Genomic DNA, 23,650 nt, shown 5'->3' on the forward strand with positions numbered 1-23,650 from the left:
ACCCTGTCTAAAAAAAAAAAAAAACAAAAAAAAAACCTAAAAGAAAACAACACATTTACCATGGGTTTGCCACCGCTCATACAGAGAGATAAAGGGAAAACCAACAGATGAAAATAATCTTAAGGGAATAACAGGCAATCACAATGCATGGGCATAATTTGGATCTCAAATCAAACGAAACACTAAAAAAGTAAAGGTTGGGCCGGGGATTTAGCTCAGTGGTGTTGCCTCACAAGTGCAAGGTCGGGAGTTTGAACCCCAGAAATTTTCAAATATTGCTGAATATTATTTCTAAGTGAGATAATGATAATGTGGTGGCACTTTTTAAATGAGTGTGATATTTTAGAGATGTGTATGCACTAGAATATTTATATATATGAAACGTTATGACTACTGAGATTTCTATCAAGAGAGCCATGGAAGGAAGAAGATGTCAGAGGAAGATGGAGAGCCCAGAGATAAAGGTGAAGTAAGACTCACCAAGTAGTGATACTTATTCAAGCTGAGCGATTAGTACTTTGAGTTTTATTTTAATATTCTTTGTATATATTTGAAATAGGTTTATTAAAAACTATTCTAAAACTAAGCATGGTGGTGCATACCTGTAATCCAGCACTCAGAAGAATGAGGCAGGAGGACTGCCACAAGTTCAATGCCAACCTGGGCTACATAGTTAGTTCAAGGCCAGCCTGGACTACACAACAAGGTACTGTCTCAAAAACAAACAAAACCTGTTCTAAGAAAAAGACAAGACAGGGCTGGGGATTTAACTCAGCAGTTCTGCTGCCTGCCTCACAAGTGCAAGATCCCAAGTTCTGATCCCTGGTGCAAAAAAAAAAAAAAAAAAAAAAAAAAAAAAAAAAAAAAAAAAAAAAAAAAAAAAAAAAAAAAAAAAAAAAAAAAAAAGCAGTAACTTTTCTATACACCAATAATAACCTAGCTGAAAAAGAAAAGAAATAAGGAAAACAATTCCATTCACAATCACTAAAAACATAACTTAGGAATCAACCTAACCAAGGAGGTAAAATACCTCCTACAATAAAAAATTACAAAAAAATGAAGAAATTTTAAAAGACACTATAATCCATGCCCATGGATTGGCAGAATTGATATTATTAAAATAGCCACATTACCAAAAGCAATCTACATATTTAATGATTCCCCATCAAAATTCCAATGATATTATTCTCAAAACTGGAAAACCCTGTAATTTATATGGAAAAACAAAACAAAACTAAAATTGCTAAAAAAAAAAAATACTAAGCAAGCATAGTAAGGCTGGAGGCATCACAACAGCTGATTTCAAATTGTACTACCGAGTCATGGTAACAAAAACATCATGATACTGGCACAGAAACAGACATGTAGACCAATTAAAAAGAATAGAGGGCACAGAAACAAATGCACAACTACAGTCATCTGATTGTTGATAAAAGGGGCAAAATATACACTGATGGAAAGACAGCCTCTTTAACAGATGGTGTTGGTAAAACTGGACAGTCAGATATGTAAAGACTGAAACTACATCCCTGTCTCTCCCCTTGAACAAAAATCAGTTCCAAATGAATCAAAAGATCTATCTATAAGACCTGAAACTGAATGTGCTGTATAGAAAAAGAGAGATATGTGAAGTTATAATGAAAGGTGAAGACTTTCTGAATAAAACTCAAATAACAGATGAAATAATCAAGAATCAACAAATGAGACTGCATCCAATTAAAAAGTTTTAACACCACAAAGGAAACAACCAACTCAGTGAGGCCCACTTACAGAATGAGAGAAAATGTTTACCAGCTACTCTTCTGACAGAGGATTGATATCTAGAATATAGAAAGAACTAAAGAAAACACCAAGGAAGGCCAGGGATTTAGCTCAGTGGTTCCGCTGCCTGCTTCACAAGCTCAAGGTCTCGAGTTCAATCACTGGTACAAAGCAAACAAACAAACAAACAAAACACCAAGAAAACTAATAGCCCTATCAATAAATGGGTAATGCTAGTTGTAGTGGCCAATGCCTATAATTCCAGCACTCTGGAAGCTGAGGTAAGAGGATGGCTGCAAGTTCGAGACCACTCTGAACTACACAGGGGGACCCTGTCTCAAAAAACCCAAATAAATAAATAAATAGGCAAATGAATTGAGCAGACAGTTCTCAAAAGAAGTATAAATTCATAATAGCCAAGATATGGAACAAGTCTAGCTGCACATCAACAAATGAATGGATAAAGAAACTGTGGTGTATATATACAATGGAGTTATTCAGCCATAAAGAACAAAATTACAACTTCTATTGTTGTTCAACTTTAGTTACCCTCGGGAATAAACAGTTTGCAAGTCAAGGGTGCACTGTGTGAAAACTGAAAGAAATGGAGATGACATCAGGTAAAATAAGTAGGCTCAGAAAGACAAGTATCACATATTTTTCTTACTATACTGAATCCAAAAAATAAGTGGCATAAAAGTAGAAAGTCTACTATCAGACAAGCAGAAAGGAATAAGAGAACAGGAGGAAGCGTAAGGGAAAGTAAATGGGGGGATAAATGTGATTAAAATATGTTATATGCATTATGAGAACACTACTTTGGAACCCAGTATTTTGCAAAATTAATATGCACCAATAAAAATATATTTTAAAAAAGAAAAAGAAGTCAAGCTACAAATGGGGAAAGAGAAGCGCAACACAACCAAGGGACATCTGAAGTATAGCTGAAGAACTCCAACAAATCAATATAAAAAGACAAAACACCATACTAAAATAATGGACAAAAGTCACTAAAAGGCATTTCACAGAAGAAGGATGTAGGGCCAACAAACACATAAGTACATGTAAACATATAAGTAATCGAGAAAATGCAAATCATGACAATAATGGGATATCATTTTTTAAAAATCTAAAAAGCCTAAGGGCTGGGGATTTAGCTCAGTGGTTCCGCTGCTGCCTCGCAAGCACAAGGACCCAAGTTCGATCCCGGTACCAAAATAATAATAATAATAATAAGCCTAAAAATTCTAAGGCTATAAAATATGTATCAAAAGGATATGATATCCACTGGTATAATTCAGAAAAATAATTTGATATTATATTTTAAAGCTGAACTGAACTCAACAAATCCCAAAATAAGATCAAAAGAAATACTTGGACACATGTAAGAATATTTCAAGCATGGAAAAAGCCAAAATAGTATAGTAACAGACGAATATACAATATGAAAATGAACTCTAACTACATGCAATATGAATTTAACTTTAAAATATATTAAATAGGAGAAAAAAGTAAATCACATAATAGTACATACAGTGTGATAACTTTGTATAATTAACAAAAATAATTAAAACTAAACAATACTCAGGTTGGGGGGTGTAGCTGAGTGGCAGACTGCTTGCTTAGCACATGTGAGGCCTAAATTTGATTCCAGCATAAAGAAACAAACAAATAAAACCATTCTTCATATCTATACATGTGAAAAAACAGCATTTTCAGGAAATGATAACACAAATTAGGATAGCATCACCAGAGTTAGGTGCAGGTCAGTGGGATGGGACAAAAGAGAACAGAGCTATTTCCCCCATGTTTGACCTAAGCATCTCCCACCATGCGGCAGCGTGTGATCAGAGTAAGAATAAACCATGCTCTGCTTTGGGGCACACATCCTGATTAGTCTGAGCTATAACACATAACACCTATGAATACCTGGCCTTAGTGCACAGTTCTAGAAGAAAGTTTGGGATCTTCTGCTTGTGAGGCAGGTGGCAGAACCACTGAACTAAATCCCTGGCCAGGCAATTTTTTTTTTTTTTTAATGTTGAGAAAATTCAGCTCTCTCCCCCTACCTAAGCATGAAAGAGGAAGCACTTAAGTAGTCACTAGAAGTTTTTTTTGTGAGCCCAAGGATGAAGCCCAAGGATGTCATACAACCCGACCACAGGACATTAGCAGTGCAGTAGTGAGGAGACCGGATAAGAATGAGGGTGTCAATGTTTTTACCACTCCTTATGGTTTTTCACGAAGGCCCTACACACAGAAACTTGTAAATGGCCTCTGTACATTTCTGCTTTCAACTGTCAAAATGCAAAGCACTTAAAACTCTCAGCATTAAAGAAATGAAATCTTGGGCCAGGGATTTAGCTCAGTGGCACTGTGCCTGCTTTCCAAGCACAATGTCCTGAGGTTCAATGCCCAGTACCAAAAAAAGAAAAAAAAGGAAAAAAAAAAAAAAGAAAGAAAGAAATTAAATCTTCAGAAAATATTCATTTATGGAAGAAAGTCTTAGGTTCCATTTGTTGCAAACTGTAGTTTAGGGTCACATAATCTATTACACTAATCAGAAATCATTTGGCAAAAAAAAAGACTAAATTTGGAGGTAAAGGAATTTAAGATTAAATCATTTTTGCATTTAAAATTTAACCTAGGAATTATGAGATACAAAGCCTGAAAAACTAAATTAAAAGAAATAACTAAGTAATCTGTGTATCAAAGGGATTCTTCAACCTGTTATGTATCATCCATTCAATAAAGACTAATATTTGAAGTATTTAGCAACAAAAAAATTGTTTTTCAAAATATTTTTATTTTCAAAACTAAAATTTCAATAACCAGATCCTTCCCTTTTTCTAGCCAATTTTAAATATCTAGGGAGTAAAATAAGTTCTTGGCATGTACAGATTTCAGGGTTAGTTAAGATGTAATAATAGATTCTGATAGCCATGCTCAAAGTTGTGTCAACTTGAAAATAAACAAGCTCCCCACAGATATACTACATTCCCTACTTTCTCAACTCCTGCATCTCTTTATGCATTTGTTAGCCCTTTTTAGTGTAGCTCTTCTACTCACCTGTCTTCCACTGATTGACTATTCAATTATCCTTTCTCTTTATCTCTTTCTGTACATGTCTTGTTTGCTCTGAATAGGTCCTAGGTTATCTATGTACTTTCTCTATCTTTGGTTTTCCCACTCTTTTAGTACCTCTTCATCCTTCTTTACCCTCCATTCCTTAGCTTGCCATGTTTTGAATATTTTTCCCCCTCAAAATTTATATGTTACATCCTAAGCCACAAGGTGTTGGTAGTAGTAGGAGGAGACTTTGGAAGGTACTTAGGTCATGAGGGTAGACCATCATGAATGGAATTAGTCCCCATATAAGACAGTCCCCAAAGAAAACTTTTGTCCCTCCTAGCACATGAAGATGCAGCTAAGTATCAATAAGCCAAAGAGGAGGACCTCACTAGACACAGAATCTTCCCTGACCTTGGTCTTCTAGCCTCCAGAACTCTGAGAACTACACTTCTTTTATTTTATGGTATTTTCTTACAGCAATCCAAACAGATTAAGATATCATAATACTTAATTTTTGTGATATAACTATAGAACTGAAGTTCTTAATCCCCGCTTATCATTTTTAGGTAATCATTTTTTATTTCTAACTTTTTTCTACCTTTTAAATTAATTTCTGTTGTGTGACCTGTGCACTAATTATTCAGTAGGTCAGTGTCATGATAAGATGCTGCTTACTACATGATAAAAACTTTACAAGGGTTTTAAATCAAAAAAGTTAGTCCTTAGACAATGTAAATTAACTTTATGGATTCACAGATCTATTTTTTTTTAAAAAAAAAAAACAGCATTAGGGGGCCGGGGATTTAGCTCAGCAGTTCGGTGGCCTGCCTTACAAGCGCAAGGACCCAAGTTCAATCCCTGGTACCAAAAAAAAACAAAAAACAATAAAAAAAAAAACCCAAAAACACAGTATTAGGATTCTAGAATACTCTTATTTTAAAGATTCTCCTGTAAACTTTTTTTAAAATTCAACTTTCCTTTATATAATTTTCTATTATATGGATATTGTATCTAATTTGAAAACTTAGACATGTAGTAACTTTAGTGGGTGCCTAAATTGTGATTTGGCTTTGACACGTCCATGATTTTATTACTAATTTGGAATCCTAATCACCATAAAGTATAACTAATAACATTTCACAAATGTATGAATTTGAAATAAGTCTACATAGAGAAAAAAATGAAGCACAGAGAATTAATTCAACAAAATCAAACAACCAATAGAAGAGCAAGGATCAGAAACATGAATTGTTGGTTCTTGGAATATTACCATTAACCTCCTTGCTTCTATCCTTTATGATTTATTGTTTGATTCTTTTTTTAATAACTCTAATTTAATTCTCTATGAGTACAAATATAGGAAAACATTTCCATTTTGAGATACATTTAAACATTTCTCTTATTGTACGGTCTAACAATGTTTTTCATTGAAAAGTTTAAAATAGGTTCCTAGACATATATAAAGAGAAAACAAGGTTGTTTTATGTTAGTTTTAAAAAATTAGTATTAAAGTCAACTAGAAAACTTCATAATCTCATCCACAACTTAGATATGTTTCACTGGAGATAGAACAGCCATATTAAAGTACCTAAAATTTTACCAAACAATGTTCCCCAAGCGTTGCAATTCTTTATATTGTTAAAGAACGTCATACATGACACCCTCAGACAGTCGGTCACTGCCGACTAATCTCAGCAGGGACTTATACTGAATAATTTCCCTTTTAGCCATGACTCTAACTTGACAGCCCTTGGCAGGGCAGCATGGAAGAAAATGATGAAGAGGCATTGGTAACATAAACTAAGCTTATAATGTACGTACCTGTCATATGCAGCAATCATAAAGTTGAGGAGGAGGCTGATAGACTGTTCCACACTGATTTGGTGAGTAGAAGGAAGGCGCTTATTCAACTGATAGTAGATGGATGAGATGACAGTTTCAAGGCGGGACACACTGATCTCGGTGGAATGGTCCAGTGTATTAAGGCCATTGTCTCGGAAAGCTTCAATCATGTTCCAGATATCAACAAGATGAACTAAAGCATAAAAAAAAAAAACTTTTTTTCAACAATTTTAAAGTATAGCACCACCATCACAATTAGATACTTCAGGGCTGGGGATTTAGCTCAGTGGTTCCGCCGCCTGCTTCACAAACACAAGGACCCAAGTTCAATCCCCAGTATAAAAAACAAAACAAAACAAAACAAAACAAAAAACAATTGGACATTTTAATTTTATCAACTAGTTTCTAAGATTAAAAAGAAAAACTCTTTAGCAACAATGAGCAATATTGTGTGGCAGAATAGAGAATGTCAATCCAGATGACATCAAAGTGCCACCACAGATCAGAACTGATAACCTACAGACTTTATATCCAAGCAACTGACATTTCAATTTTTGTAAAAAGTGACCCATGCAATACATGTAAATACTTGACGCCTTCTCCCGCCGGGAGACGCCATTGCTCCAGTGCCAGGAAGGTAGCCTGGATAGCCGAGCGGGCACCCTGAACCCCCATAACTCCCCTTACCCTACCCCACCCCCTGCACACTCTCAGAACTCCTGATTGTGCCAGCCTTTGGACCCACTCTGCAGAGGCAGAGGTGGTCATAAAGGGTATTTTCTGAGCTCCCAACTTTGAACATCTTTAAAGAAAGGGCTGGGAAACCTGTAGTAGAACGGTGTGGAATTCAACTGTTCAGAAGGTTGGGGAACTCAATCTGGGCCTTGCAGCCCGAGGTCAGTCTGCGTCGTGGGGTTCCGCCATCAGCTAACTGAGATCAGGGGTCTTGCATCCTCGCTCTGTCTGAGCCATTAAATGGTAAATATACTATATTGAAAAGTTTGTTCACTGCAGACATGTTCTGGACTGCTTCTTGATTTCAATTTAATTCAAATGGTTTAAGGGTGATAGACTAGTGACTACCACAGGTGGTCAGTTTCCAAGTTGTGCTTGATCATAATGTGTTGCTGTTTGTATCAGTAGGGATAAAGGATTGTGGTTGATTGGATGAGCTGTTTTCTCTGATGTTATGAAGATGAGAATGTCTGTGGGTCGTTAAGAGACCCAGAAGCTAGGGCGCAACTATATCAGGAAAATTTGGGTGATAATCCAGAGATTAAACCAAGGACAGCCCAACAACAAAAGTAAAAATGAGAAAACACTTAAGCAAGACACAAAGACAGACTTCCAGTTCACCAATTGCAAACAGTAGGGCAAATGAGGATGAAAAGGCCGATAGTGAACCACCAGGACACCCTGAACTCAAAGCACAGGAAGTAACAAAACAGATCAATCAGGCTCTAGAAAAATTCAAAACAGAAATAATTTCCCAGATAACCATAGAGATGGTGAGCAAAATGAAAGTTGTGATTCAACTCTAGAGCAGAAACTGACAAAAAATAGATGAGCTCAGGACCACAACAGAAGCCATGAAGGCCCAGCATAAGAAAGAAATGGAAAAAATAAACGCCCAACATAGGAAAGAAATGGAATCCATAAAACAGATTCAAACAGATATCCAGGAGATTAAACACTCCATCGAAAGTGTACCCAAAAGAATAAAAGAATGCGAAGACAGACTCTCAGATATAGAAGATAAGATTGCAGTCAGTGACCATGAAAAGAGAGGTCTCTTAAAAACAGTAGGGGATCATGAGAAATCAATCCAACAACTCCTAGATGAGGCAAAGAAGACTAACATAAGACTGATAGGAATACATGAAGCAGCAGGAGAAAGTACAAATGACTTTAAAAAGCTGTTCACAGAATTAATGACAGAAAACTTCCCAAACAGAGGGGAAGAATTTGACATTCAGGTAACTGAGGTATATAGAACCCCAACTAGCCAAAATCAAAAAACAAAAATCTACACCTAGACATATAATAATCAAGATCCCAGAAACCCAAAAGAAGAACAAAATACTGCAAGCAGTAAGAGAAAAGAAACAAATCACATACAAAGGAAAGCCCATCAGAATCACAGCAGACTTTTCAACACAAACCCTTAGGACAAGGAGAACCTGGAGTGAGATATTTCAAGTACTAAAAGAGAACAACCTCCAACCTAGACTGATGTATCCTGCAAAACTCTCTTTCAAAATGGATGGGGAAATAAGATACTTCCACAACAAAGAACACCTGAGAAACTACATGAATACCAAACCAGCACTACAAGCAATTCTAAACAAGATCCTAGAAAAAGACAATGAAGGCAACAACATCATGAGGCCCAACAGAGCAAATCAAATAGGCAAGGCAAGAAACTAAAAGGAGAAGGTGAAAAAGTAAAGAGTCAACAAAAGGCCAATAACATGTCAATAATAAGTCAGTACATATCAGTTATAACCATCAATGTCAATGGCTTCAACTCACCGATCAAGAGAAATAGACTGGCAAAATGGATAAGAAGCAAAATCCAACAATATGTTGTATACAAGAAACACACCTAGTGCAAAAAGAAGAACATAGACTGAAAGTGAAAGGATGGAAAACAATTCTCCATGTGACAGGAGCCCAGAAAAAACCAGGGGTAGCAATCTTATTGGCAGACAAAGCAAATTTCAACCCAAAACTGATTCCAGTATTACTGATGTAGGACGGTACTGTATCAAACCTCTATGAACGTAAAATATCTTATACCTGCTTTATGATACATAATAGTGACTGTGCTTTATCAGAGCTATTTTTAAAGATATTACTCTAGAATGTTCTCTTTCCAGATGATGACTAAAATGCTAATTAAAAAAATGGTGCCAGGTACCACAACAGCAACAGAACCTTGCTGTTATCTGGATATTATTCTTTTCTTTGTTTTTTTGTTGTTTTTTTAATGGAATGTGCTGAATGTCTATAATTTTGTTCAGATGACTGCAGAACCTGGAGAAGCTGTTGCTGCTATTGATGCATAACATACTGTTATTATTGGTCTTTTTATATAAATATAACTATACATATACATATATATAATTTGAATTTTTGGAAACTTTAACTGTGCTGTCAACTTTGGAAAAAGTTATCCCAATTTGCTGTGTTGAGTTGGCATTGTACAGAAATGGACAGCCATACTGGTCTAGAAATGTTAATTTTTTTAATTTTTATTTATTTTTTTTCCCTTTGTACAGGGGTAATACACTGTATTAAATATGTAAGATCATATCTACGTGGGTTTGATTACAGAAACTAATAAAGTATTCTCTACATAATAAAAAAAGAATAAGATAAGACTACAAGAGCAAGAAGCAATTTAAATATGTTCAGGGACCATTTTCATCTTCAAAATTAAGGATTATTTTAATCTTATATCATTGCCTTTTCTCTTTTACTTTCCTTTTTAGTTTTATTTTAGGATTCTCTATTTTTAATGTTCATACAGAGATTTCTTTAACTGAAATGCCAAATAGTTTCTCTGGTGTGAAACACTATAATAGTACACAGGATCCTAATGAGATAATTAATAATGTGAAATAGGAAGTAAAGGGCTAAAGGTGTAGGGAAAGTGGGAAGGGTGGGGGAAAGGTAATAAGGGAGAGGAAAAAAATATGAGAAATTGAAAAAATGGAAATGAAGTGTTTGTAAATGGGGAGGGGAAGAGGGGGTGAAGGGAAGGCAGAGACAAGGGGAAAAAATGAGAATCAAGACCTATCATGTAAAGGTACAGGATCCCAATAATGAATGCAACTGTATTGTATACCTAGATTGTACCAGTAAACTCAATAAAAAGAAAAAAATACATGTAAGTACTCATTATAGTTAACAAAAAAAGTTTTTAAAAAACAAGAGCAACTCACAAGACCTTCACCTTAATAACTTTCTATATCATCTTGAGTCACCTAACTTTATTACTGTAGCATAGCAATTTCAGCAACATTTACAACTCAAATTTTACTCTCTACAGCCTAAAGAGAATACAATTGCATTACGTAAAATATTAATATGCTTTATGAAACACTTATAGCCCTGAACATTTTAAGCCAAAAACAATTCATCTTTTGCTTCTTTTTTCCATTAAGAAGTTCATTTTTGTTTTAAATCTCATGTCCAATGACATGTTAGTTAGGTACTAGGATTTATTGTTCCCTTGGAAACAACTTAAAATTCTCAATGACCCATAAAAATATCATCTTCAGTCACTCATTAGCAGCTCAGAAAAAAAATATTACTTAAGCAGAAAGACAGAAAAGAGACATATCCTTGAAAGAGCAAGAGCTAGAACGACACATGAATTCAACCAACAAAAGAAGCAGAATACTGCAAATTCTATTCCAAAGAAAGCTGATATAACTTTATTTAAAACAAAAGAGTGGCTGGAAAACCACATCATCATCTCAGTAAACACAGAAAAAGTATTTGGCAAAGTTCATCACCTTTTCACAATAAACATGCTCCACAATATGGTAGGGATAAAATGAAACTTCTACAATGGGTACCACTGCCTTCCTCTCTCCCCTACCAATGCCCTACTCTCAAGAGTCAGGAACCAGATACCTTAAGCAGAAGCAATCAAAGAAAAAACAAATACAACTAATTGTATTCAAATTTAAATTCATGCTTCAAAAGATAACAGCAAGAAAGTAAAAAGGTAACCAAAAGAATGGAAGATAGTATTTGCAAACCATGCATCAATAAAAGATCCAGAAAATATAAGAATTCTTACAACTGAAGAAAAAAGACAAATATCCAATTTAAAAATGGGCAAATAACTTAAATGGATAATTATAAAGATGTACATAGAAGATATACAGATAGCCAACAAACACATGAAAACATGCTCAATACTATTAGTCATTAGGTAAATGCTAAATGAAAGTACTGTATAATGATATACCATTTCAGAACACACTATGATAATCTTATCATTTTGGGTTTTTGGTGGGGGGGTACTGGGTATCAAACTCGGGTCCTTGTGCTTGTGAGGCAAGCAGCAGAACCACTGAGCCAAATTCCCAGCCCTATCTTATCATTTTTATACAGAAAATATCAATTGTTGGTGAATATTTGAGGAATCTGAAATTGTCATATTGTTCAACCAAATTATTCATAAAAATCAAAATGTAGAGCTGAGTGTGGTAGACTGTAACTATAATCCCAGTTACTCAGGAGTCTAAGGCAGGAGGATCAGAAGTTTGAGCCCAGCATGGCCAAGACAGGGAGAATCCTCCTCAAAATAAAATAAAAAGGGATGGGGATAGTAGTGCGCTTGCCTAGCATGCAGGAGGCCCTACATTCAATTCCTAGTACCACTACAAGAAAAGAAGAGAAAAAAAAAAAAAAAAAAAAAAAAAAAAAAAAAAACAGAAAAATCCAAATATCCATCAATGATGAATGGATAAACAAACAAAAAACATGGAAAAGAGTGTCATTCAGTCATAAAAAGAAATGAATAGGCCTTTTATTGAAGAGAGCTCTCCAAGACTAGAGAATGATTTACTTTTCAAGAATAAAAAGGATGGGGCCGGGGATTTAGCTCAGTGGTTCTACCACCTGCCTTGCAAGCGAAAGGACCCAAGTTCAATCCCCGGTACCAAAAAAAAAAGAATAAAAACAATGTATGTAAAAACTGATCATGGACCAGGGCTGGTGCCCAGGGGTAGAGCACTTGCCTAGCATGTGTGAAAACCTGGGTTCTATCCCTTGCAAACAAAATAAAAACTGATCATATCCTGGGCTATTAAATAAATATCAACAAATTTCAAAGGACTAAACTCATATGAACCATGCAATCAAAATGAAACTAAGAAGTCGTTACCAAAAAGACAATTTTTAAAATAAACTAGCTTTAGAAATGAAGAAATACCCTTCTAGGAACTTAATCTGGCTAAGGGTATGTCTCTGCAAAGATCCTGCAGCAAACATCACTTCAAAGGGAAATGCTGAGAGTCTTTGCTCTGATATCAGGAATGAGATAAAGATAGGCACTATCACCATTTCTACTGTATTTGACATCTAACCAATATAAATATGCAAGATAAAGTAATAATCAGCATTAGAAGTAAGTATAATGAAAGTATTAGAAATAAATATAATGGTAATTAATCAGAAATGGCAAAACCGTGCACACAAAAAAGTATAAGTATGTGGCAGAAAAGTTACTAAAATTAGTACGTGGATTCAGAAAAATTGCTAGATGAAAAGCCAAAATATAAATCATTTTATATCTTATATTTCAGTAATATACAATGGAAATTTAAAACAATACTCACAATAGTATCCCAATTCACAAAGACCTAGGAATAAATTCAGTGCGGGATGTACAACATCACTATAAAATATAATTGGCAGAAATTAAAGACCCAAACAAATGGAGGATTGATACACCATGGGTACCAGGAAGAAATTTCAATATTGGGTTCTCCTTAATTTGATCTACAGATTCAAGCAGTCCCAATCAAAATCCCAGAAGGACTATACATTAAAGAAGTAAAGTACATTGTATGTGAATTATTATTGAAAAAAGAAATCCCAGCAGACTTCGTTTTATTTCATTTCCAGTTGCAACTGATAGATTCTAAACTTTATATTTAAAAAGTGAAAAGGCCACAAATGTCCCAGATTTTTTTTTAGAAACTGGAACAAAACAGGAAAACTTATTCCACCTTACCTCAAGATGACTTATACACACCCATAAAAAACATACTGTACTTACATATATACTGTACTTACATATATGTATTTTACATATATACAAAACTATAACAATGGCTGTTAGAATGGTGTGGTGCTGGTACAAGGACAGACTGACTATCTTAATTACTTTTCTCATTGTTGAGACAAAATACTCAATACCCATAGTTAAAGGAGTAAAGGTTTATATCAGCTCACAGTATGTAGAGGGTTCAATTCATAGTTGGCTGGCTCCACAGGGAGGTGCCAAGGCAGACAGGAGGAATGGCAGAGAAACAGTTCATGGCAGGCAGAAGGCAGGAAAGCAGTGAAGTAGCAAAGAAGCAGCAGCAACAAAAGCAGCCTCTTTCTGTCCCTTATATTCGCTCCAAGCTACACTCCCTCAGGGCAGGTAGCACTCACACCCAGGGGGGCGCCTTTCCATTATCTACACTCAGAACTATGCCAAATCAATCAGTGGACTAATTTAGTAATTATACATCCTTGATGCCAGCATCACACCCTTAATCCCAGCATCACACATTCTAGATCCAGCCACCTCTGAAAAACCCCACCTAGACTGCATGAGGATTACATCTAGATATAAGCCACAACACTGGCCTATGAAAAACAAGAGGGTCATGAACAGATGTTCTGACATATGGATACTGTTATAAACACTCTTACACGTTTTTCCTAATGAATGTGAGAGGATTCACTTACAGTGAAGAATAAGAATGACCTTTTTAATGAACAGTGTAGAACAATGAAACATACATATAGACAAAATTGATGGTTAACTCCTACTCATTGTGCAGGCACCCCCAAAATTTCAAGGTATTGTAGAATCATATGTGGGTAACGAAATAAAACTTCAGAACAATGCAAGTTTTACTTTACATCATTAACACCACTAATCTAGTTTAGGCTCTCAATACTCCTGACATAGACGAATTTTAAAAGTGAGTTATTAACACTGTGGTTTCCCAATGTTTTGGCTACAATCCATAGAAACGTATTTAAATCATCACACATACATATCTAGATATATAAGACAAAAGTTTCAGAAAACATTTTTCTCTACTAGCATATGCTGCATTCTAGTATTTTTTATTTTCTTTCTATCTTTTGCATCACACACTTTAAATTATGGCTACAACCACCAAAATGATTTCATGACACATTAATGGGTCACATCCCATAATATGAAAAACAACACTTTGAGAAATCACTGAAGAAAGAATTGTGACTTTAATATAAGATGACAGGACAAACTCTTGGAGAGAACTTCAAGCTAGGATTTGTAAGTGGTAGAAATTATCAAATGTAATGTGACCTGCCCAAGTCATTTATGTATAATAAATGGCAAAACTCAGTCTAAAATCACCGGGGATTTAGCTCAGTGGTTCAGTGGCCTGCCTTGCAAGCGCAAGGATCCAAGTTCAATCCCTGGTACCAACAAAAACAATAAAATTGAAGTTTTCAATTCTTAGGTCTTTCAATTCATAATGTTCTTTCCATTATAGATTCTCACTTACAGGAGTGTACATAAACACCCATACAAGAAAAGCATTATAAACAGCATGCAACCATCCAGTGAGCCCACCCCTTCGGCGCAGAGCAGCGGAGGAGCCCAGCTGCACAAACACCAACACAGCTCTGGGGTGCCAACAAAGTCCCTGGATGCACCACCACCACCACCACCACCACCACCACCCCAAACCTGCCAACAATAGAAAGAGGTCCTGAGGCTCCTAGATGGAAATTGAAGCCCACTGGAAAAGTAAAGAAAATCTCTGCAATAAAGGCACACCAGACCACTGTACTTGGTAAGTTGGAAGGAAGAGCCCCACCCATTGAAACCTGGACTATCTTCAGGGGAAGGGCAGCTGAAACCTGTAGTACAACCTTGCAGAGTTCAACCCAGCAGGAGATTGGTTATCTCAACCTGGTCCTTGCAGCCAAAAATCAGCCTGAACCTCAGGGGACAGCTGCTGGGGCTTACTGAGAACAATTAACTTATCTGCACACTCCTGCCCACACAGTCTATAGTGTCAGCAGAGGCATACCCTGAAGGAGGCCCTCTTTTTTTTTTTTTTTTTTTTGGATGCCAGGGATTGAACTCAAGATCTTCTGCTTGCGAGGCAGGCAGTGGAACCATGGAGCTAAATCCCTGCCCCATTTTTTATTTTCAAAGTAATAGTTTTCTCTTTATCTTTAATCATTTTAAAAATTTCTTTCTCTTTTCTCAAAATTTTTTCCTTTTTATTCACTTTTTTCTTTTCTCTCTCCCACCTTGTTCTTCATTTCTCTCCCTTTTGTTCCTGTTCTTGTCCCACTTCCAATTTCTTTATTTCTTTTTCTTTTCCTCTCTTTTTCCTTCTCTTGATTGTCATTTGTTTTAAAAAAAAGTGATTAGTTTCTACCTCCCTATTGCTGTTAGTTTGTTCTGTTCTTGTGTATATTGTGTTCTGTCTTCTCTTTTCTTTAACAGCTTCCTAGAGTTTGTGTGATCTTCCTGTGTCATCTGGCCTCACTTCTAACCTTTCCCTATTCTATCTATCACTCCATCCCCAACTCCTTCCAAATGCCCACCTCACCTCAAAGGCTAAAATTGCTATATCGAAGAGTTTATTCACTATGAACATATTTTGGGCTGGTCCTCAATTTTGATTTAATTCACGTGGTGAAAAGTGATAAATTAATAACTACCACAAATTGTCATTTTCTAAACTGTGTATGATGCTACTGTTGTTGCTGATTGTATTGCTTGGGTTAAGATGCTACGATTGATCTAATCAGTTGTCTATCCCTCCTGGTATTATGAAAATGAGAATGTCTCAGAGCAATTAGAAACCCAAAATCTAAAGACCAGCTATATCTGGAAGATCGAAATATTAAGCCAGGAATTAAACCAAGGACATTACCAACAACAAAAACAGAAATGAGAAGACATTTAAACAAGTCACAAACACAGACTTCCAGCTCACCAAACGTAAATTCTGGGGGAAATGAGGTGGAAACATCTGACAGTCAACCATCTGGACACCCCGAACAGGTAATAAAAAAACAGATGAATGAGGCACTAAAAATTTAAAACAGAAATAATTTTTCAGATATCCAGAGGTGGTAAGCAGAATGAAAGACATGATTAGGAACTCCAGAAAAGAAACAGATTAAAAAATAAATAAATGAACTCAGGACCATGATGGAAATCACGAATGCCCAGCATAGGAAAGAAATGAAAACCATAAATGAATAACATAGCAAAGAAATGGAATCCATGAAACAGATTCAAAAAATATCCAGAAGATTAAAAACTCTATTGAAAGCATTCACAGCACAATGAGTGAATGTGAAGATAAAATATCAGATACAGAAGATAGGATTGCAGTCAGTGACCATGAGAAGAGATAGCTCTTAAAAACAGTAAGGGATCATGAGAAATCGATCCAGCAGCTCCTAGACAATGAGAACAAGAATAATATAAGACTGATAGGAATCCATGAAATAGCAGGAGAAAGTACAAATGACATAAAAAACCGTTCACAGAATTAATGACAGAAAACTTCCCAAACAGAGGGGAAGAATTTGACATTCAGGTAATTGAGGTATATAGAACCCCAACTAGCCAAAATCAAAAAAAAAATCTACACCTAGACATATAATAATCAAGATCCCAGAAACCCAACAGAAGAACAAAATACTGCAAGCAGTAAGAGAAAAGAAACAAATCACATGCAAAGGATAGCCCATCAGAATCACAGCAGACTTTTCAATACAAACCCTCAAGTCAAGGAAAGCCTGGAGTGAGGTATTTCAAGCCCTAAGAGAAAACAACCAACTTAGACTGATGTATCCTGCAAAACAATCTTTCAAAAATGATGGGGAAACCAGATACTTCCATGAAAAAGAACACTTGAGAAATTTCATGAACACCAAACTAGCCTTCCAAACAATTCTAAACAATATCATGGAAAAAAATAATGAAGGTCACAACTCCAAAAGGCCCAACAGAGCAAATACACCAGGCAAGGGAAGAAATCAAAAGGTGGGGGATAAAAAATAAAAGAGCCAACAACAGGAAAGTAACATGACAATGAAAAGTCAATCCATTATAACCACAATTTTAATGGTCTCAATTCACCAATCAAAAGAAATAGACTGGCAGAATGGGTCAAGAAACAAGATCCAACAATAGTCTGTATACAAGAAACCCACTTAATTCACAAAGAAACTCATAGACTGAGAGTAATAGGATGGAAAACAGTTCTCTATATGACAGAAGCCCAGAAAAAAGCAGGGGTAGCTGTCTTATTTACAGACAAAGTAGATTTCAAACCAAAACTAAGAGAGAGAAAGAAGGCCACTATATCCTTGTAAAGGGAACAATAAAAGGAAGAGATGACAATCATAAATATATATGCACCAAATACTAATGCCCCCAACTATACAAAACAAATATTAATGGATATGAAAAGTGAAATAAGCACTAATACAATTATAGGGGGGAACCTCAATACTCCACTGTCATAAACAGACAGATCATCTAGACAAAAAAATCAACAACGAAATAACATAACTGAACCAAGCCTTTGAACAAATGGACTTAGTAGATGTCTACAGAGTGTTCCATCCCACAAAATCAAAATATACATTCTTTTCCACTGCACACAGGTCATTCTCTGAAATAGATCACATGCTAGCTCATACAACATGCTTAAGTAACTGCAAAGGAACTGAAGTTATCCCCTGTATATTATCAGATCATAATGCAATTAAACTAGAGATCAATAGCATAAAAAACCACAAGAATTTCACAAACACATGGAAATTGAGTAACACCCTGCTGAACAACCCATGGTTCACAGAAGAAATTAAACAGTGCCTACAATTAAATGATAATGCCAATACAACATAGCAGAATCTATGGGACACAATGAAAGCAGTTCTACAAGGGAAATTCATAGCAGTAAATGCCTGTATAGGAAAACAGATCGAGCTCAAATAAACAACCTAATGTTTAATCTTTAGCTCCTAGAAAAAGAAGAACAAGACAAACTGAAAGCTTGTACAAAGGAGGAAATTATAAAGATGAGCACAAATTAATGATATGGAGATTAAGAGAACAATAAAAAAATCAACAAATTGAAGATTTATCAAAAAAAGGAAAGAAAAGGCTCAAATTCATGCCATTCAGAATGAAAAAGGTGAAGTCACAACAGATCCAGCAGAAATCCAGAGGATCATAAATACCTACTTCGAAAACCTGTACTCTAGTAAAATGAAAAATGGACATATGAATTTCCTACATAAATATGGGTTTCCAAAGTTGAATGAAGAAGATATAAAAAGTCTAGACACTCCAATTACATTCAGTGAAATTGAAAATGTAATTAAAACATTACCAACAAAGAAAAGCCCCGGTCCTGATGGCTTTACTGCTAAATTCTACAAGACATTTTTTTTGTTGCTGTTATACTAGGGATTGAACTCAGGACTTGGTGCTTCCAAGGCAGGCAGCAGCACCACTGAGCTAAATCCCTGGTTCTACAAGACACTCAGAGAAGCACTACTGTCACTACTCTTTAAATTCTTCAATGAAATTGAAAGGGAAACAATACTTCAAAATTCATTCATGGAAACAAGTGTTACTTTGATTCCAAAACCAGGGAAAGATCCAACCAAAAATGAGAACTACAGACCAATCTCCCTAATAAACATACATGCAAAAATCCTCAATAAGATACTGACAAAGAGAATACAGAGGGGGTCATCAAAATATTATATACCCTGACCAAGTTGGATTTATCCCACGGATGCAAGGATGGTTCAAAATACATAAATCAATAGATGTAACACACTATATTAACAAAGTCAAGGGCAAAAACCATATGATCATCTCAATAGATGCAAAAAGCATTTGACAAATTCAACACCCATTCATGATGAAAGAAACCCTGCAGAACATTGGAATAGATGGTCTTTATCTCAACTTGATAAAGGCTATCTATGAAAAAACAACAGCCAACATCATACTAAATGGTCAAAAACTGAAAACCTTCATGCTAAAATCAGGAACAAGACAAGGATGTCCACTATCACTACTCCTGTTCAACATAGTTCTAGAAACAGGCACAGCAACTAGACAAGAGAAAGAAATAAAAGGAATAAAAGTAGGAAAAGAAGAAGTTAAACTGTCATTATTTGCTGATATGATACTCTACATAGATGACCCAAAAAACTCTGCCAAAAGACTTCTAAACCTAAGTGACAGATTCAGTAGAGTACCTGGATACAAGGTCAACACTCAAAAATCAAGAGCCAAGGAACAGGGAATTTGGCTTAGAGGTTTTGCCTCATGCCTCACCAGTGCAAGGGCCCAAGTTCAATCCCCGGTACCGCCCCCACAAAGAAAAACCCCAAAACTTGTTTTTAAAAATCAATAGCCTTCTTCTACACAAATAACAGACTCACTGAGAGAGAAATGAGGGAAACAATTCCTGTCACAATAGGATCCCCCCAAAAAAGAAATATTTAGGAATCAGTCTAATGAAGGAGATAAAAGACCTCTACACTGAAAACTACAGCACTCTGAAAGAAGAGATAAAGAGGATATCAGAAAATGGAAAGATATCCCTTGCTCCTGGATAGGAAGAAGCAATATAGTGAAAATAGCCATACTTCCAAAACTGCTACACAGATTTAATGCAATCTCAACTGAAATCTGAACAGTATATTTCACAGAACTTGAGAAAATAATCCAAAAATTCATTTGGAACCAGAAGAGACCTAGAATAGTAAAAGTCATTCTAGGCAACAGACACAGGACAGAGGGTATCACAATCCCCAACTTGAAACTATACTGCAAAGCCACTGTGATAAAAACAGCATGGTACTGGCAAAGAAGAGAACCAAGGATCAATGGAATAGATTAGAAGATGCAGAAACAACTCTAGACATACTCAGCTACCTCTACTTTGACAAAGGAGCCAACCATCCTCAACAGAGGAAAGACAGCCTCTTTAATAAATGGTGTTTGAAAAACTGGCTTTCAACTTGCCAAAGATTAAAACTAGACCCCCCTATCTTTCACTATGCGCTAAACTAAAATCCAAGTGGATTAAAGATCTAAATATCAAAACAGAAAGACTAAACTTGCTGGAAGATGAATTAGATAGAACTCTCAAAGACACTGGCATAGGAAAAGACTATGAACAAATACTCAGTAGCACAGGAACTTACATGAAGAATCAACAACTAAGATCTCATCCTATTAAAAAGCTTCTCAGTAGTTCCGCCACCTGACTTGCAAGCACAAGGGCCCAAGTTCCATCCCCAGGAAAAAAAAAAAAAAAAAAAAAAAAAGCTTCTGCAGTGCAAGAGAAACCACCAGCAAAGCTAAAAGACAACCTACAATGTAGGAAAAAAATTTTACCAGCTGCTCCTCAGATAAAGGACTACTATCTAGAACATATAAAGAATTCAAAAAAAAAAATCAGACTTCCCCAAATATAAAGACCCGATTCAAAAATAGGCATCTGAAATGAACAGACATTTCTCAGACAAAAAAGGAAAAGCAGCAAATAAATACATGAAAAAATGTTCTACATTACTGGTCATTCAAGAGATGCAGATGAAAACAACACTGAGATTCCACCTTGCCTCAGAAAGAATGGCTGCTATCAAGAAATCAACCAAGGCCCAGGGATTTAGCTCAGTGGTTCCGCCACCTGCCTTGCAAGCAGCAAGGACCTGGTATAAATCCCCAGTATAAAAAAAAAAAAAAATCAACCAATAACAAAATGTTGGCAGGGCTGTGAGGAGAAAGGAACCCTTAACCCTTCTCCATTGTTGGTGGGAGTGCAGACTGATGCAACCAATGTTGAAATCAATACGGAAATATCTCAAAAAACTAGGATTAAAGGTCCCATTTGACCCAGCTATCCTTGTGTTAGGTATTTTCCCAAAAGAATTGAAAGAACCATACCATAGCAATATATGCGTACCCATGTTTACAGTGGCACAGTTCGTAATAGCTAAAACTTGGAAACAGCCTAACTTCTCATCAACTGGAGACTGGATAAAGAAGATGCGGTTTTTCTATAAAATGGAGTACTACTCAGCCATAAAAAATGAGAAACTAGAGACACTTACAGCTAAATGGATGCACAATGAGGCCATACTCAAGTGAAATAAATAGGACACGCTTGAGTAAATACTGAATAGTTTCTCTGTTGTGAAAAATTAAAAGTGTAAATAAGGTTCAAATATTAACTGATGGTGTGAAATAGGAAGAAAATGTCTAAAGGAGAAAGGGAAGTGGGAATGGCTGGGGAAAGGAAATAAGGGAAAAGAAAAAAGGAAAAAATAGAAACAAAGTCTTTGTAAATAGGGAAGGATAAAGGGGGTGAAGGGCGGGCAGGGGAATGGGGAAAAAATAAGAACCAAGATACATCATGTTAAGGTACAAGATCCCAATGATGAATGTAACTGTATTTATTACCTTAAATGTACCAATAAACTTAATGAAAAAAAAAAAAGAAAAGCATTATAATTATGACATAAGTGAGTTCATCTTTGTGGAAATTACTACATATGTGTACATACACACATACTAGGTCATAATCCATATGATAGCAATTACTGTTAGAAAAGGTTGATTTATGTTGTATTAAATTTAATCAAGAAAATAAATTCTTAAAATGTCTTTATCAAGACATATTTTCTTTTCTGCCAGAAACTAATTATATTAATTTTGTATAAAACATTTCATTAATATAACAAGGAAAAAAATCAATTCTCCCACTTAACATTAACATCATGCCTGTCTCAAAACAAGTTGTATTACTGAATTTGTTAAAATTTTAAGGATAAGGGATTAAAATGACAAATTCTTTCCATTATAAAGTTTATATCTGAATAAATAATTGAAACCAAAAAATTCAATTAACATAAGAATGTGACATAAATGAGATTGAAATATTTTATTTTATAATAGTAAGAGGCCTAAAAACTGCCATCACAGAAATGAAAAGAAATGACTTACGATTGCATCGTTTTTGTACAAATCGTAATTTGCAAGCTGTTCTGTAAGTTGAGAGTCGGATGACATCAAAATTCTGAGCACCTGAAAAAGGGCAAATAAAAATTTTCAATTGGATTTGCCATTTAATTTCTATATGCTAGGAAGTGTGGTTCCCTATTCAACAGTCAAGTAGGCCCTCTGATAAAAACCAAACTGGAAAAAGGAAGGGTCAGGAAGCACCTTCTGGGGCCCACTATACACAGGACTCTGCCAACAGCTTTGCCTATTATCATCACATCTACTGGGCTAAGAAAACTCTGATGGCACGAACACTCATGTCCCAAGTCACTTGTTTATAATACATGGCAAGCATAGGTAACTGAGTGAATGACCAAGAGATCAGGAAATAGGTAGAGTAGGAAAGACCCAAACCTAAAGTCTAAAATGCTAAATTCCAGCCTTAGCCTGGCCATAGAATAGAACATGACTGTGGCTGTGCTGTATATTTCTTCTCAATCTCAATGTCCTTCCTTATCAGTACAATGAGGTTCCCTTCCACAGCATTATCTCCACCACAGTGTTTTATGCTCCTCTAATATAGATTTCTTTTTTTTTCTTTTTATTGAGGTTATTGGTACAATCTAGGTATACAATACAATTACATTCATCATTGGGATTCTGTACCTTCACATAATAGGTCTTGATTCGCATTTTTCCCCTTGTCCCTGCCCTCCCTTCACCCCCTCCTCCCCTCCCCATTTACAAACACTTTATTTCCATTTTTTCAGTTTCTCATATTTTTTTCCTCTCCCTTATTACCCTTCCCCCACCCTTCCCACTTTCCTTACACCTTTAGCCCTTTACTTACTATTTCACATTATTAATTGTCTCATTAGGATCCTGTGTACTATTATAGTTTTTCACACCAAAGAAACTATTCGGTATTTCAGTTAAAGAAATCTCTGCATGAACATCAAAAATAGGGAATCCTAACATAAAACTAAAAAGGAAAGTAAAAGAGAAAAGGCAATGATGTAACATCAAAATAATCCTTAATTCTGGAGATGAAAATGGTCCCCGAACACATTTAAATTGCTTCTCGCTCTTATAGTTTTATCTTATTCCTTTTTCATTATTTAGAGAATACTATATTAGTTTCTGTAATCAAACCCACGTAGATATGACCTC

General features: G+C 35.6%; 1 protein-coding gene across 8 annotated transcripts in view; it reads right to left on the bottom strand.

Moving 5' to 3' along the window:
- Nucleotides 1–23,650, bottom strand: part of Dtnb (dystrobrevin beta) — a 340,951-nt gene that overhangs the window by 229,819 nt on the left and 87,482 nt on the right. For all 8 annotated transcript variants that reach the window (XR_002024739.2, XM_010604850.3, XM_010604848.3 and 5 more), the window contains 2 exons: nt 22,484–22,564; nt 6,655–6,868 (listed from right to left, as the gene is read on the bottom strand). Coding sequence is in view for 7 of the 8 variants with exons in the window: in XM_010604850.3 (XP_010603152.2) it covers nt 6,655–6,868; nt 22,484–22,564 (295 nt within the window). In the remaining variant the exon portion in view is untranslated. The remainder of the gene's footprint in view (nt 1–6,654; nt 6,869–22,483; nt 22,565–23,650) is intronic.

The sequence above is a fragment of the Fukomys damarensis genome, unplaced genomic scaffold (assembly GCF_012274545.1).
Source record: "Fukomys damarensis isolate Sample0158 unplaced genomic scaffold, DMR_v1.0_HiC HiC_scaffold_2, whole genome shotgun sequence".
Lineage (NCBI taxonomy): Eukaryota > Metazoa > Chordata > Mammalia > Rodentia > Bathyergidae > Fukomys > Fukomys damarensis.